This window comes from Mandrillus leucophaeus, unplaced genomic scaffold, assembly GCF_000951045.1.
Source record: "Mandrillus leucophaeus isolate KB7577 unplaced genomic scaffold, Mleu.le_1.0 Scaffold7, whole genome shotgun sequence".
Classification (NCBI taxonomy): Eukaryota; Metazoa; Chordata; class Mammalia; order Primates; family Cercopithecidae; genus Mandrillus; species Mandrillus leucophaeus.
Genome location: NW_012107585.1, coordinates 6,715,287 through 6,731,447, shown reverse-complemented (window position 1 = coordinate 6,731,447; position 16,161 = coordinate 6,715,287). Strand labels below are relative to the sequence as shown.

At 51.3% G+C, this 16,161-nt stretch overlaps 2 protein-coding genes across 5 annotated transcripts in view; one reads left to right on the top strand and one right to left on the bottom strand.

Annotated features, from left to right (window-relative positions):
- CAMKK2 (calcium/calmodulin-dependent protein kinase kinase 2, beta) overlaps positions 1-4,704 on the top strand; it is an 81,396-nt gene extending 76,692 nt beyond the window's left edge. For all 4 annotated transcript variants that reach the window (XM_011964441.1, XM_011964439.1, XM_011964440.1 and 1 more), the window contains one exon: positions 1,517-4,704. In XM_011964441.1, coding sequence (XP_011819831.1) covers positions 1,517-1,589 — 73 coding nt within the window. In that variant the 3' untranslated portion in view covers positions 1,590-4,704. The remainder of the gene's footprint in view (positions 1-1,516) is intronic.
- A 3,590-nt stretch (positions 4,705-8,294) lies between these two features.
- P2RX4 (purinergic receptor P2X, ligand gated ion channel, 4) overlaps positions 8,295-16,161 on the bottom strand; it is a 23,209-nt gene continuing 15,342 nt past the window's right edge. The window contains exons 6-12 of the mRNA XM_011964444.1: positions 13,741-13,821; positions 13,483-13,624; positions 13,250-13,386; positions 9,875-9,968; positions 9,706-9,771; positions 9,301-9,396; positions 8,295-8,878 (exon numbers count right to left, since the gene is read on the bottom strand). Coding sequence (XP_011819834.1) covers positions 8,852-8,878; positions 9,301-9,396; positions 9,706-9,771; positions 9,875-9,968; positions 13,250-13,386; positions 13,483-13,624; positions 13,741-13,821 — 643 coding nt within the window. The 3' untranslated portion in view covers positions 8,295-8,851. The remainder of the gene's footprint in view (positions 8,879-9,300; positions 9,397-9,705; positions 9,772-9,874; positions 9,969-13,249; positions 13,387-13,482; positions 13,625-13,740; positions 13,822-16,161) is intronic.

Below are 16,161 nucleotides of genomic sequence, written 5' to 3'. Positions count from 1 at the left end.
TCCTGTCTGTGAGCAAGTCTGCTCTTGGTTTCTTTTCTATTTTCTTTTTTTTTTTTTTTTTTGAGACAGGGTCTCACTCTGTCGCCCAGGCTGGAGTGTTGGAGTATGGCGGTGTGGTCTTGGCTCACTGCAACGTCTGTCTCCGAGGCTCAAGCGATTCTCCTGCCTCAGCTTCCTGAGTAGCTGGGATTATAGATGTATGCCACCATGCCCAGCTAATTTTTGTATTTTTTTAGTAGAGACAGGGTTTCACCATGTTGGCCAGGCTGGTCTAGAACTCCTGACCTCAGGTGATCTGCCTGCCTCGGCCTCCCAAAGTAGTGGGATTACAGGCGTGAGCCACTGTGCCTGGCCTTAATTTCAATGAGATCAAAATTGCAAGACACCAGCAGATGGAGAGTGGCCCAAAGGGCTGTACTGCCCCTTCCTTCCCTCACCTGTGATCCCCTGCCCTCAGCCCCCAGCATGTGGGATGCCTTGGTCGTGGGAGCTCACAGAGCTGATTCAGGCACTGGGGGTCTTGGACTGGAGCCCTGCCTGCTGTCTGCAGTGAGACCCAGCCCTTACCAACAGGCAACTGCGAGGGCAGAGACTGAAGGCCTGACCTCTCTCCGGGGACCTTACCCGCATTCTCCATCAGAAACATAGCAAGCCAGACATCACGCTTTCTCTTCCCTTGTGTAAGGACAGTCTCCCTCCTGGACAGGAGACACGGACTGTTGTTGGGGAGGGACAGACAGTAACCCATGGCATGCCCAGTGGCCTCCCTAAGAACGGGGGAGCTTGTGTGATGGTGGTGAGGGGATGGGCCCCTCCTTGGGGATTCCCATTGCATCTGTCACACCATCCATGCTGTCACATTGGTGGCTCCAGCCTGGGCTCTTCAGGGACACAAGGGCTCTCCTTCTCCCACTTCCAAGAAGGAAGGGGCCTCCTCTTCTGTCTGAGGTGCTCCTACCTCAGGGCTGGCTGCAGGAAGGCTGAGGCGGGAGGATCCCTGGAGCAGTTGTCAGCAGCCCTTTCTTGAGGGCCAGCTGTGTGCCAGGCCAGGCAGGGGAGGCTCTGATCACCCCCCACACAAGGAACTCAACATCTGGTGACTGAGGACAAGCGTCACAGTCCCTTCCCTGTAAGAGCTCATAGCCTAAGTGGGGGGTCGAAGTACCTAAAAACCTGGTATGACAGGCGCCATAGGGTGGGGGGTGCCTTCTACGTGGGATTTGTGCAATGATTTTTGGTGTTACATAGTTTTGGAACAGTTGTACAGTTCCTTGCTATTTTTGGCAAATGATGCTGGTCTTTCATTTACAGAGGAGTTGGGTGCAAAGTCTCCTTTGAAAAATTTATGTGAGCAAGGAAAAGGGGAGAGGATCTCAAAGACTGAGTTACCTAGATCACGTTCCAGGGGGTGCGCGACGGCCCACTTGGGCAGGGGGCCCAGAGGTGGGAGCAGCTGGCTCAGGGCCTCGCTGGCATTTCTCGGAGTCTTAATGTTGGTTTTCTGTTCGGGGAGCAGGAAGCAAGGCAGCGAAGACAACCTCCAGGGCACCGACCCGCCCCCCGTGGGGGAGGAGGAAGTGCTCTTGTGAGAGGCAGTCCCTGCGTGGAAAGATGCCGGGCCCCCGCCCCCGGCTCCCCCGCACGCATGCATCCACCGCGGCCGGAGGAGGCGATGGAGCCCGAGTAGCTGCCTGGATCGCTCGACCTCGCATGCGCGCCGCATCGCCTCTTGGGGGCTGCTGCACCGCGTTTCCATAGCAGCATGTCCTACGGAAACCCAGCACGTGTGTAGAGCCTCGATCGTCATCTCTGGTTATCTGTTTTTTCCTTTGTTGTTTTAAAGGGGCCAAAAAAAAAAAAAAAAAAAAAAAGGACTTGACTCCATGACGTCGACCTTGGCCGCTGGCTGGCTGAACAGGCGGGTGTGAGGAGTTGCAGACCCAAACCCATGTGCATTTTGGGACAATTGCTTTTTAAAACGTTTTTATGCCAAAAATCCTTCATTGTGATTTTCAGAACCGTGTCAGATATACCAAGTGACTGTGTGTGGGGTTTGACAACTGTGGAAAGGTGAGCAGGAAACTCCGGTGGTCTCAGGCCATGGAGGTGTTTGCTACATTTGATAGGGAGTAGGGGGCTAGATGTGGCTCCTTGTACAAACCCCAAACCATGGCACCTTCCAGAGCCATGGTCTCAAGGAGTCAGAGCAGGGCTGGCCCTCAGTAGCTGCAGGGAGCTTTGATGCAACTTATTTGTAAGAAGGATTTTTAAATTTTTTAATGGGTAGAATTGTCAGGAAGGCGGAAAGGGCTTGAAATTTAATAAGTGCTTCTGGAAGGGGATTTTCCAAGCCTGGAAGGGTATTCAGCAGCTGTGGTGGGAAAAAGTTTCTCCTGAAAGACTGAACGTGTTTCTTCATGACAGCTGCTCAAAGTAGGTTTCTGAGATAGTTGACCGAGCTCTGGTAAATCTCTTTGTCCAATTACAAAAACTTCAGGGTGAAATCCTATGCTTCCATGTACATTACATGGCTTAAGATTAAACAAAAAACATTTTCAAGTCTCTAACTAGACTGAACTCTAAAGCACAGTAGTTCAGAAATTATTTAGAGCTTCCAGGATATATTTCACGGTTTCAGACATGTGATCAGTTAGAGCCGATGAAACCTATGCCCGCCTGTGTATATTAGCAGCTTAGCTAGTTCATAACCTGTGTATTCTAAAGACTGCTAAGGTTTTGTTTTCATTTTAAATCCTAGCTGATTGTTGTGGTCAATGAAATATCCAGTTTCTGGAGGGCCAGTTGGGAAATGCTTTCACTGGACCGAAAGACAAGTGTTCATCCTGAGGATCTGAGCTTCCCTAGACTTCACACAATAACCTTGGGACACCCTTTTAGAGAAGATTGTTGAAACCCACAGCACCCCTCGGGCTATGAGGAAACCAGGACTTGGCACAGGAAGTTCCCCTTTGTAGCTAACAGTCCAGCAAGAAAGGGTTCATCTTTTTGACTTCCAATTAATATTGGGAAGTTTGGTTGAGGTTCAAGTGTGACTCCTTTCAGAGTCACAGGTAGGGGAGTGTGAAGTTGAGGGGGATGAAAGCTGGAAGGACTCTGGAAGATTTCCAGCTCTGCTTTCCAGGGCTTGGCAGAATCTGGACTGGGGAAAGACGGCACTGGGAAACTCTGCTTCCCCGTCGTTTACATCTGATCAGTGTGAGGACTTCTGGTGTGAGGACTTCTCAGACAAGGGCAAGACCGTGTGCCCCTGCCCAGCCCATTCATGGAGCCCTGGGCCTTCTTGGCTTCCATAGATCCTAAGCTCTTGACTATAGTTTAGCCAGACTTGTTTTGCTATCTTATAAGCAGTTCAGAATTAGGGAATGCTGGTTTTGAAGAGCAAAGGACAGGTAGTCTAGAGAGGGCCGTCTGGCCTGCCTGCTGGGTCTTTGTAACCCAGCACTTCCTCTTGCCCTCCTGACTTTACGTTTATGGGGAGAGGACTCAATAGCTCCACCCCTTCTGGCACCAGAAGGGGCTTGGTTAGTTTGCAATAAGCACCTTGCAGAAGTTAAAGCCAGCGGGTCCCTAGTCTTAGGCCCAGCCTGCTTGTGTGGGCTCTGGCCTGGCCCGGTGGCTGGCCCAGGGGGCGGCAGTGCTCAGAGCTTCTGCAGGGCTTCTCTTGTTTACACAGCTGCATCAGACAATGCCATTTCTCCCCACCATGGAACCTTCCATCTAAGATTTCTTCCAGGGAATGCCAGCAATCAGGCAGCACCCAGCTGTGGGGGCAGTGGGGTGGGGGAGGCCCACATTGATGACTTTTTTTTTTTTTTTTTTAACGAAAAAACACCAAAGCAAGCTGTGGAAAGGACCCACCCCACATGAAAAGGATAAGCCAAGATAGCTGTAAACACAAAGCATTTGAGCTGCCACTCTGTTGGAGCACATTGATTTTTCCAAAGCCAGCTCTGTCAGGAAAGGAGGTGCTGTTACGAGCAGCTCTTCCAGGGGGGCAAAGAGGATGCCCATAATTTCTTCCATTGCTGGCTCATCTGTGGGACCAATCTGGTGTAAGCAACCTGTGGCCTGCACCTGTGGCCTCGAAGGAAGCACAAACCCTCCATCCACTTCCCATTTCCTCTACCCTTTTCCACCTCCCCCTTCCATCCCACCAGCTGCCAGTGGCTCCCAGAAAGCCTTATTGAGCCCCTTGTTGACACTTAGGGCTGCAGAGGCCTCTCCCCCCTGGCTTGGCCTTTCCTGAGAGGCAGGGCTCCCATCCTCAGAGCCTTTCTGGAACAAGGAGAATGCCTGTGCAGGTGGACACAGGCCTGGCCTGTCGCTGTCACTTGTCTTCCAGCAGGGAGCTTCACGTTGCCGAGTGGAAGAACCATGACCTCCACTTGCTTCCAAGGTGCTAGGGAAGTTTCAGGGTACGCTGGTTCCCCTCTCCAGCTGGAGGCCGAGTTTCTGGGGACTGCAGACTTTTCTACTCTGTGATCAATTCAACGCCCGATGCTTCTGTTTCATTCCTGACCCTTTCTACTATGCATTTTCCTTTTATCAGGTGTATAAAGTTAAATACTGTGTATTTATCACTAAAAAGTACATGAACTTAAGAGAAAAATAAGCCTTTCGTGTTTTTCCACAGATGTTTAAGCTTCTCTGTAAAGTTGAAATAAACAGACAGCAAAATGGTGCAAAGCCTGGGCCTCTTTGGGAGGTTTGTATTGGTTGTTGTTTATTTAGGCCATCTGCCCTGATGTCTGTATTCCTTCCTCAGGCTGACAGTGAGGTCAGACGCCCAAGTCAAAGCTAATGTATTCAGCGGATCTCTAATTTAGAGCATGTCCTAGGACCTCGCTACTCAGTGTGGTTCCCAGACCAGCAGCGCCAGTGTCACCTGCGAGTGGGCTAGAAACGCAGGTGCCAGCTGGGCACGGTGGTTCACGCCTGCAATCCCAGCACTTTGGGAGGCCAAGGCGGAAGGATTGCTTGAGTCCAGGAGTTCGAGACCAGCCTGGACAACATGGCAAGACCCCATCTCTCTAAAAAAAAAAAAAAGAAAAAAAATTACAAAATTAATCGAGTGTGGTGGTGCATGCCTGTGGTCCCACAGCTACTCGGGAGGCTGAGGTGAGGGGATTGTGTGAGCCCTGGAGGTCAAGGCTTCAGTGAGCTGTGATCATGCCACTGCACACCAGACTGGGCAACAGGGCGAGACCGTGTCTCAAAAATTAAAAAAGAAATGCAGATGCCCAGGCTTGGCTTAAACCTGCTCCCCAGGTGACTCATCTGCATGCTGAAGTTTTAGCAGCACTGCTCTCGCAGGCAGGTAATCGCAAGATTCTGGTGGAGGCCAGACAGGTGTGCAGCCCCGGAGCAGTCTAGTCACACTGAACTATGGCCTGGTATGCCATGTGATACTTTACCCCCTGAGGTAGGGATTAACCCCGTTTTATGGATCATTGTGAGGTGAGGCTCCAAAAGTTAAGTCAGTTGTCCAAGAGTTAGAATTTGCCAGCAGAACCCTTCTGGTTTTCTTTTTTTCTTTTTTGAGACAGGGTCTCGTTCTGTCACCCAGGTTGGAGTTCAGTGGCAGTCTCGGCTCACTGCAGCCTCCACCTCTCAGGCTTAAGTGATCCATCCACCTCAGGTTCCAAAGTAGCTGGGACCACAGGGGCCCACCACCACACCCGCCCCCGCACCCAGGTAATTCTTAAATTTTTTATAGAGACAGAATCTCACTATATTGCCCAGGCCTGGTCTCAAACTCCTGGACTCAAGCCATCCTCCCACCTCAGCCTCCCAAGTAGCTGGAACTACAGGTGTGCACCACCATGCCTGGCTAATTTTTAAATTATTTGTAGGGATGAGGTCTTGCTATATGTTGCCCAGGCTGGTCGGTCTCAAACTCTTGGCCCAAGTAATCCTCCTGCCTCAGCCTCCTGAAGTGCTGGGGTGACGGGCACACATCACCACACCCAGCCCCCTGCTGGTGTTCATGGCATCTGGAAACACCCCCATCCCGCACCCCAACGCTGGCTTTCACTCTTCTATTTTAGAAAAGAGGAGGCTAAACAACATCTCCCCCACTTCGGAAGACAGCCAGTGACCATCAGTCCTTAACGTGCAAGGTCATAGATACACCCATTGCCTTCAGTCTGTTTTGTGCTGCTGTTACAGAGGACCTAAGACTGGGTAATTTATAAAGAATAAAAATTGATTTCTCATACTTCTGGAGGCCAGGAAGCTCAAGATCAAGGTGCTGGCAGGTTTGGTATCTGGTGAGGGCTGCTGTCTGCTTCCAAGAGGGTGCCCTGGTGCTGCGTCCTTTGGAGGGAGGAAGAGTTGTCCTCGCATGGCAGACACTGGCAGGGCAGACGGGATGATCTCCCTCTCTAGCCCTTGGATAGGGCACCGACCCCATTCATGAGGGCAGCACAGTCCTGACTCAGTCACCTCCCCAAGGCTTCACCTCCCAATAAGGTTGCATTGGGGATTAAGTTTCCAACATGTGAATTTCGGTAGACACATTCAGCCCATATCAGCAGTCCTAAGCATTCCAGCTTCATTTGACCCATGTGCCCAGCACTGTTTATTTTTTCAGACAGGGTCTCACTCTGGTGCCCAGGCTGGAGTACAGTGGCACCATCATAGCTCACTGCAGCCTCAACCTCTGGGCTCAAGTGATCCTCCGGCCTCAGCCACCCAAGTAGCTGGAACTACAGATATACACCACCACACCCGGCTAATTTAACTTTTTGTAGAGACAGGGTCTCACCATGTTGACCGGGCTGGTCTTGAATGCCTATACTTAAGTGGATACCTTGGCCTTCCAAAGTCCTGGGATTACAGGCAACAAGCAATTTTTTTTTTTTTTTTTTTTTTTTTTAAAGGCAGCATGAACCAGAGCTTCAATAAAGGGAGTTGGTAAACTTTTTTTTTTCCAAGAGCAAGAAAAGCCCAGGTTAGCCATTTATCTAGCAGACGCAGAGTATTTCTAAAATAATGGTTCCCCTCAGTACTTGGAAGTGAATTAATGGCAGAGGCAAAGGGCAAACTGCTTCCTCTAGGGAGATTCTGAATACCTGAAGCAGAATTCAGCTGGTGTGTGGCTGGGCTCGGTGGCTCATGCCTGTAATCCCAGCACTTTCGGAGGCTGAGGCAGTGGATCATGAGGTCAGGAGTTCGAGACCAGCCTGGCCAACATGGTGAACCTCTGTCTCTACTAAAAATACAAAAATTAGCCGTGTATGGTGGCAGATGCTTGTAATCCCAGCTACTTGGGAGGCTGAGGCAGGAAAATTGCTTGAACCCAGGAGGCGAAGGTTGCAGTGAGCCGAGATTGTGCCACTGCACTCCAGCCTGGGCAATAGGGCAAGACTCTGTCTCAAAAACAAAAAAGCACAAAAAAACAATTTAGTTGGTATGTAGTCACAGCCGGAAATAGCTTCATGAACATCTCGAACCTGAGCGGAGCTAGGTATGCGTGCTGCTGCTTTTGGCTGGAGACTTTCGGGAAGCAAACGGGGAGGGGAGAGGAAGCCACTTCCATGTTACCAGAAATTGTTGCCCACAGCATAGAATTGTAATATTATGTCAAAAGGAAGCACAGGTAAGATGTCACTATAGAAAAAGTGTCCTGTGAACTGTATAGGAAGACAAGCTCATGACAGAAATTATTAGGCTTTAAAAAGTAGGCAGCTGGGTGCGGTGGCTCATGCCTGTAATCCCAGTACTGTGGGAGGCTGAGGTAGGAGGATCACTTAAGCCCAGCAGATGGAGGCTGCAGTGAGCAGTGATCGCGCCACTGCACTCCAGCCTGGGTAATAAAAATAAATAGGCCAGGCGTGGTGGCGCACACCTGTAATCCAATCACTTTGAGAGGCTAAGGGAGGCGGATCGTTTGAGGTCAGGAGTTCGAGACCAGCCTCGTGGCCAACATGATGAAACCCTGTCTCTACTAAAAATACAAAAATTAGCTGGTCATGGTGGTGTGTGCCTGTAATCACAGCTACTCGGGAGGCTGAGGCAGGAGAATCGCTTGAACCCGGGAGGTGGAGGTTGTAGTGTGCAGAGATTGTGCCACTGCACTCCAGCCTGGGTGGCAGAGTGAGACTCTGCCTCAAAAATAAATAAAGAAGTAGGGGAAAATGTGCATAAGCGCCAGAAATAGACTATCCCATGGACCTTTTCTGAGCACAGTAAGCCGGACAAGTGGATTTACTGGTTGTCGTAAAGGGTAGGAAGGAAAGTTCTAGCACATGCTACGAGACAACAGACAGGGATTAAGAAAATCACGTTTTAATGTCTGGTCCTTAATCACTTCAGCACAGCGCTTCTCTGAGGAGAAATGCCAGCTCTGCCTCATGGCTGCAGGGAATGGTTGGGGGAAGCCTGCAGCCCAGGCCTGCTACAAGTCTAGTGACTGCAACCAGGCGGCCTCCCCTGCCACATAAAGTGCTCCAACAGAGCCGCCGTGCCTCAGAGAACTGGGCCTGTCCAGGAGAGAGCTGGAGACAGGAGGCTTCTGAGCAAAGCCAGCTCCAGCCCTGAAAGTCACAGCAGTGCCACTTCCTCGGGCCAGCGCTCCCCCTCACAACCCCAGGTTGCGGGAATAACAGAGTTGACCCAGCCAAGAACAGATTAGTGACCTCCTGGGCCGAGTGGTCAAACAGATCCTGCACACAACACACAGGAGCTGCTGGGGAACCCTGTGTACTTGTGGAGTGGAGACTCAATCAGGTTCCAGAACTTTCTCTGGGGTGATGTGGTGGCCATTTCTCCCTCCTCCTCCTCTCTGTTCTTCGATGGGGCCGTGGAGAGCCCAGGTGTGGGGTAGGCCTCACGGGTCCAGCTCACTAGCAAGACCCTGCAAAGAAGGACACAAGCAGATCAAGGTGCCCCTGGGACCCCTTGTGGCAGGCGGGAGGGCGGTGCCAGGGACTTCACTGTCAGGGGTTCTCAAGTTGGTCCCAGGCCTGGAACCCGACCTTTCCTGTTCCACAAGGTGAACTGAAGTAGTGTGTGCACACAGGCGTTCTCAGAGCATGCATTATCATAACCAACTTGAGATATCGCTCATTGAAACGAGGCTGGGTTTAAAGAGTCAATCAAGTACGGGCCTAGGGATGGAGCAGCTGCTGAGTGGCGGGACGGCCGAGTTAACAGGGGACACTGCGCCACACTGGCGCCAGCCTCTGCAGGATGGCCTCCCAGACGGGCCCACGCCCAGGGCTCCCGCCCCCGGGAGATAAGAGGCCTGCACCTGCCGGGGGCCAGGAGGGGGCGCACCTGCTCATAATCTTCCACATACTTGTATTTCTTCTCCCGATAGTAGAGTCTCTTCTTCATGCAGTAGAGGACTATGACGTCACACAGCACGGTCGCCTGAATTGAGCACAGGGCAAGAGTGAGCCAGGATTGCAGCCCCTCTTATTCTTTGCGTGCCTCTTCCTGAGAAGCCTGGAATCTTTACCGGAATGGAAAGGCACCCCCATCTCTTGGGAGAAGGCTGGGACCCAAGGGGTGTGGTCTTGGCGAAGGGAAGGTGGGAGGAGGGCTGGGGGCCAAGGGAAAGAAGGCCAGAGGGTCAAGTCTAGAAACACATCTGAGGTCTCAGGCCCAGGGCCAGGACCAGGAGCCCAGCCCAGGGTCTCACCTCACCGTGAGGGTGAAGGCAGGGCCTAGCCCACTCACCATGCCCAGCAGCGCCAGGCCAGAGCCGATGTTGATCATGGTGGGGATGATGTCAAATTTCCCTGCCTGCCAAGACAGAGAAAAAGAAAAAAAGTGTTTCTGCGGGGGCAGGGAGAGGCCCCTTGTCCCTGCAGGGAGTGACGGAGGGGAGCCAGTGGCGGCGAGCTACCTTCCCAAACACGATGATGTCGAAGCGGATGCCGTAGGCCTTGATGAGCGTGCGCTGCTCCTTGCCAGCCGGGTCTCTGTAGTACTTGGCAAACCTGAGGAGAAGGAGGATGGATCGGGGGAGATGGCTGGGGCAGGACCTTGGGCCCTGGGAGAGGATGTTAGAGTGGAGCTGGTATGGGCGAATGGTCCACTCTGCTGGCTGAACAGATGCTGGAGCGGCTCGGGGCCTCTCCTGGCTGAGGCGGGCTGTGCAAGCAGGAAGACGCGGGACCCATGAGGTGGAGGGGACACAGGGAGACCTCTTTCTCCAGCACCACCATCCCCTCCTGAACCTGAACAGTTTGCTCTCAACATCCCACTTGGTATATCCCACCTGCCTCCCTCAAGGGACCCTGGCTTCCAACATCTAACAGTAAGAATGTGACCAGCCAGCATTGCAGGAGGGGACTAAGCCAGCCCCAAACACAGCATCCGTGCAGGGCCTTTTTTTTTTTTTTTTTGAGATGGAGTCTCCCTCTGTTGCCAGGCTGGAGTGTAGGGGCACCAATCTTAGCTCACTGCAACCTCCACCTCCCAGGTTTAAGCAATTCTGCCTCAGCCTCCCAAGTGCTGGGACTACAGGTGCGCGTCACCACGCCCAACTGATTTTTGGATTGTTTAATAGAGACGGGGTTTCACCAGATTGGCCTGGATGATCTCAATCTCTTGACCCAGGGCTTTCTTTTTTATTTTTTCAAAGAAACATTGATTCTGTGCACACAGTCTTCAAGAAGAAGAACAACAACAAGAACCACTGATTTGTCACACAGATAAAGAGATGAACAAAACGTTGTCTGTCAACACAACAGAATATTTGGCCATAAAAAGAGACGAGGTACTGACACAGGCTACAACATGTATGAAGCTTGAAAACATCAGGCTAAGGGGAAGGAGCCAGACACGAAAGGCCACATATTGATTCTATTTATATGAAATGCCCAGAAGAGGCACATCTGCAGAGACAGAAAGTAGACCACTGTTGCCAGGGGCAGGGGAATGACAGAAGGGTGCAGGGTTTCTTTTTGAGATGATGGAAATGTTCTAAAATGGACTGTGGCGAAGGTTGCACTTATCTGTGAATATAGTGAAAAAACGATGAATTCTGCACTTCAAATGGGTGAACGGTATGGCATGTGAATTGCATCTCAATAAGACCATTTAAAAATATATGGCCAGGCGTGGTGGCTCACACCTATAATTCTGGCACTTTGGGAGGCTGAAGTGGGTGGATCACTTGAGGTGAGGAGCTCGAGACCAGCCTGGTCAACATGGAGAAACCCCATCTCTAATAAAAATACAAAAAATTAGCTGGGTGTGGTGGCGGGTGCCTGTAATCCTAATTACTCAGAAGGCTGAGGCAGGAGAATCGCTTGAACTCGGGAGGTAAAGGTTGCAGTGAGCTGAGATCACGCCACTGCACTCCAACCTGGGGGACAGAGCAAATCACTCCCTTAAAAAAAAAAGAGAGAGAGCGAGCGAGAGAGTGCGCACACGCGTGAGCAGGGGATGGATGGTTGGTGAAGAACCATCAAGACATACCATCTGCTACCCCATGTTCTCCAGAGATCCGCCAGGAGCCTCGGCCCACACCCTAGGTCCATGCTTTATCTGGCCCACAACTTCCATGCCATGGGCCAGGCCTGGGAGACAGGCAGGGCCTGGTGCTGGCCGAGGTCAGGGGATAGGCGTCGTGAGGTCTTTCTGTTTTAGGGCTCTGACCTAAGCTTGAGGTTTCCACAAGAAGTATGTGACAGCAGAGATGGAATAACACAAATCTAACTGTTAGAAAAGAAAAATTCAAATACCTACTTTACTCAGTGAGCCAGAAGTTTCAAAAGGACAGGAGATCCCACAATTACAGAGGTCTTAGGATCCCATATGGATCAGATTCCACATGTCACCACTAGAGGGAGGCAAGTGCAGTCCAAAGTGCCGCTGAACGCGCCCAGGAAGGTCCTTGCAGGGCCTCTTTTTTTTTTTTTTTTTTTTCCCCTGAGACGGAGACTTGCTTTGTCGCAGGGGCTGGAGTGCAGTGGTGCGATCTTGGCTCGCTGCAACCTCTGCCTCCCTGGCTCAAGTGATTCTCCTGCCTCAGCCTCCCAAGTAGCTAGGATTACAGGCATGCGCCATCATGCCCAGCTAATTTTTGTATTTTTTTTTTTTTTTTAGTAGAGACGGGGTTTCGCCATGCTGGCCAGGCTGGTCTTGAACTCCCGACCTCAGGTGATCTGCCTGTCTTGGCCTCCCAAAGTGCTAGGATTACAGGCATGAGTCACTGCGCCCAGCCTGGAGGGCCTCTTTTTTAAGGAGTGTGAAAAATGCAACAAAGGGTACATGGAAATGTACCTGGCTACAGATTCTGCTGCCTCAAGGAAGTGGCAATAAGACCCTGTCATGAGATCATCAGCTGTAGTGGGTTGAACAGTGTGTCCCCCAAAATTCACATCTCCCTGAAGCCTGGGAGTGTGACCTTATTTGGAAATAAGATCTTGGCAGACGTAATTTGTTAAGATGAGGTCATACTGGAGTAGGGTGGGCCCTAAATTCAGTGACTGCTGTCCTTACAAGAAGAAAAGACACAGAGACACACACAGGGCAGAAGGCCTCATGACGGCAGAGGCAGAGTACTGGAGTGATGCGTCCACAAGCCAAGGAATGCCGTGGGCTACCAGAAGCCGGGAGAGACAAGTAAGGACTCTCTCCAGAGCCTTCAGAGCGAGCACGGCCCCGCTGACGCCTAGATTTTAGGTTGTGGCCTCCAGAACTGCGAGAGAATCAAGTCCTGTGGTTGCAAGCCACTGTTTGTGGGACTTGCTTACAACTACCCCCGGACACTGAGATGCCAGCATTTGCAGCAGGGAACCAAGCAAGGCCTTTCAGGGGCCTCAAACCGGTGTCCCCTGCACTCTGGAGATTCTGGCACAGGTTCAACCTTTGAGAAACCAATTCCTGGGCCAGGCCCCAGAGGCCTTTGGACTGGAGGATCATGGATCATCCGCTCCTCGAGACAGTGAATGGAGGTCATGGCTGAGGCTGGTGCTGGAAAGCTCAAGCCCCCAGCCTCTCCTGGCTGCTCTAAGAACTATCTCAACATGTTTCTTGTGGCAGGAAAGGGCAAGGAGGGTTCTCGGGGGCTGGGATGGCCCCGGAGCAGGACACCACTAAGCGCATTTTCCCGGCATGGCCTTCCTGCTGCCTTGGATGGGGGACCAGCAGCCTGTCCTTGGGGTGCTGCCTGAGTGCTAGTCTTCAGCGGGCGTGGGTGCCCCCACTGGCGTGTACCCAGCCCCAGCACCTCCCACAACATGAGCGAGGGGTCCAAGCTCACGCCCACCTGAAATTGTAGCCAGGAGACACGTTGTGCTCGACATCTCGTGTATCGAGGCGGCGGAAGGAGTACCTGGGCAAGCAGAGGGAGGCGGCTCTGTCCAGGTTGCAGTCCCAGTTGACCTGGATGCCCATGATGCCTCCCTGGGGGTGAGCAGCAGAGACACGGCGAGGCTTTCCTCAGCGCCTGGCACGAGATGCCTCCAGGGCTGGGTCAGGAGAGCCAGGACCCGCACCCACCTCCACGGCCATGTCCTGGAAGCTGTGTCCTGCATTCTCCACTATTTTGCCAAGACGGAATATGGGGCAGAAGGGATCTGTTTTAGCGTCATAAATGCACGACTTGAGGTAGGTAGTGGTGATGTTGGGAAGGATATTCCTCCTAAAGTCGAGAGGAAGCAGAAAATCAGAGCAAGGAAAACCTCAGAGAAGAGAGAAGAGCCAGAAGTTTCTCCAAGAGCCTGGTGAACCCACGCAACACACGCGGCCACCACTTACTTGCTGAAATTAAATTTGGGATACCAGACGTTGTTCTTAACCAGAAGAGTGAAGTTTTCTGCAGCCTTTAAAAAAGCAGGTCTGAAAAACAATGATTACATTACTGTTAATGAAATACAAATATATACAAATACTCACATACCCATGTTATATATATAAAATATATGTATTGTATGTGTGTGTGTATATATACACACACATACACACATATATATATTTATTATTATTATTTTTTGGAGATGGAGTCATTCTGTCACCCTGACTTGAGTGCAATGGTGCGATCTCAGCTCACTGCAATCTCAGCCTCCTGGGTTCAGGCAATTCTCCTGCCTCAGCCTCCTGAGTAGCTGGGATTACAGGTGTGCGTCACTACGCCTGGTTAACTTTTTTTGTATTTTTAGTAGAGACAGGGTTCCACCACGTTGGTCAGGCTGGTCTCCAACTCCTGGCCTCAAGTGATCCGCCTGCTTCAGCCTCCCAACGTGTTGGGATTACAGACGTGAGCCACCGCGCCCAGCCTATACATATTTTTGAGACAGGGCCTTGCTCTGTTGCCCAGGCTGGAGTACAGTTGCATGAACACAGCTTCTTGTAGCCTCAACCTCCCAGGCTCAAGGGAGGTCTCCCACCTCAGCCTCTCAAGTAGCTGGAACTATAGGCATGCATCACCATGCCTGGCTAATTAAAATTTCTTTCTTTCTTTCTTTCTTTTTTGTAGAGATGAAGTCTTCCTACATTGCCCAGGCTGGTCTGGAACTCCTGACCTCAAGCGATACTCCCACCTCCGCCTCCCTGTACTGGACTACAGGAGTGAGCCACCATGTTCAGCCCCTATGTACTATTTTTAAAAACATATACACACATCTTACAATGTCATTTTGTCAAGAAGATGAAACACCTCTAACATTTTCTACTCCCTTCTGCACACACACTCTTCTCTTCCAAGAGAAGAGACTGAGCCGAGCCTTCCAGGTTCTTCCTCTCAAGCAAGGGCAGGCCCTCTCCCCCAAGGCAGTGAAAACCAAATTGCTAACCAGGGAGGGGATTCGTGGCCTCACTGGAAATCAGTAGGCCGGGCTTCCTGGCCTTAGGGGCTTCGGGGCCTTAGGTGTTCTCCAGGGAAAGAATGAAGGCTGGGCAGGTCCGGTTTTACAAGCCAAAGCAAAAGTAAATTTGCCTACAGGCTGGATCCTGACCTGTCTGAAAGGTGCACAAAGCACCTGCCAGCAGGTGCACCCGCCTCTTCTCAGAAGTGCCACGTCAGCTCCTGGCTGACAATACAAGTTGAATCTGTCCCCAAGGGGACTCCACTTCTTTGGTGAATTTCTCCTGGAGAATCTGGCACTGTACGGCTGACCTTTCTGTGGGGAATGTTCCCTGATCCAGGTGGGATCTTTGGAATGACAACATCAACAGTCTTCCCAGCCCTGAGACAGGAGCAAGGCCAGTGACAGGGCTGTACTCTGAGGACAGCTGAGCCTGTCACCGTGGCTGTCAGAGAAAGGCTGGGACCAAGGGGCTTCTCTCAGGTTTTTTTTTTTTTTTTTGAGATGGAGTCTCGTTCCTGTTGCTCAGGCTGGAGTGTAATGCTGCAATCTTGGCTCAGTGCAACCTCTGGGTTCAAGTGATTCTCCTGCCTCAGCTTCCCGAGTAGCTGGGGTTACAGGTGTGCACCACCACGCCTGGCTAATTTTTTCATATTTTTAGTAGAGATGGGGTTTCACCATGTTGGCCAGGCTGGTCTCGAACTCCCAATCTCAGGTGATCCACCCACCTCGGCCTCCCAAAGTGCTGGGATTACAGGCACGGGCCACCATACCTGGCCTTCTCTCAGGTTTTCAAAGTCCCCACTCCCTCAAGAGGGATGGCTTACAACAGGGGTGTTCAAGTTTTTGTTATTTCCTGTACCATAACACCCCCCCACACCTGTGTACCTCATATGTAATACTTTAAGATCAACTCACCTTTTAGAGAAATTGAGATGAAATTTACTAAAACATAAAATTAACCATTTTAAACTGGACAATTCTGTGGCATTTAGTACATTCATAATGTTGTGCAATCATCGCCTCTATCTAGTTCCAAAACGTTTTAGTTTTTGTTTTGTTTTTGAGACAGAGTCTTATTCTGTCGCCCAGGCTGGAGTGCGGTGACATGATCTCGGCTCACTGCAACCTCCGTCTCCCAGGTTCAAGCAATTCTCGTGTCTCAGCCTCCTGAGTGGCTGGGATTACAGGCGTGCACCACGATGCCTGGCTAATTTTTCTATTTTTAGTAGAGGGGGGTTTCACCATGTTGGACAGGCTGGTTTTGAACTCCTGACCTCAAGTGATCCACCTGTCTCTGCCTCCCAAAGTGCTGGGATTACAGGCGTGAGCCACTGTGCCTGGCCAATGTTATTTCTTTTATCAGTGTGCACTT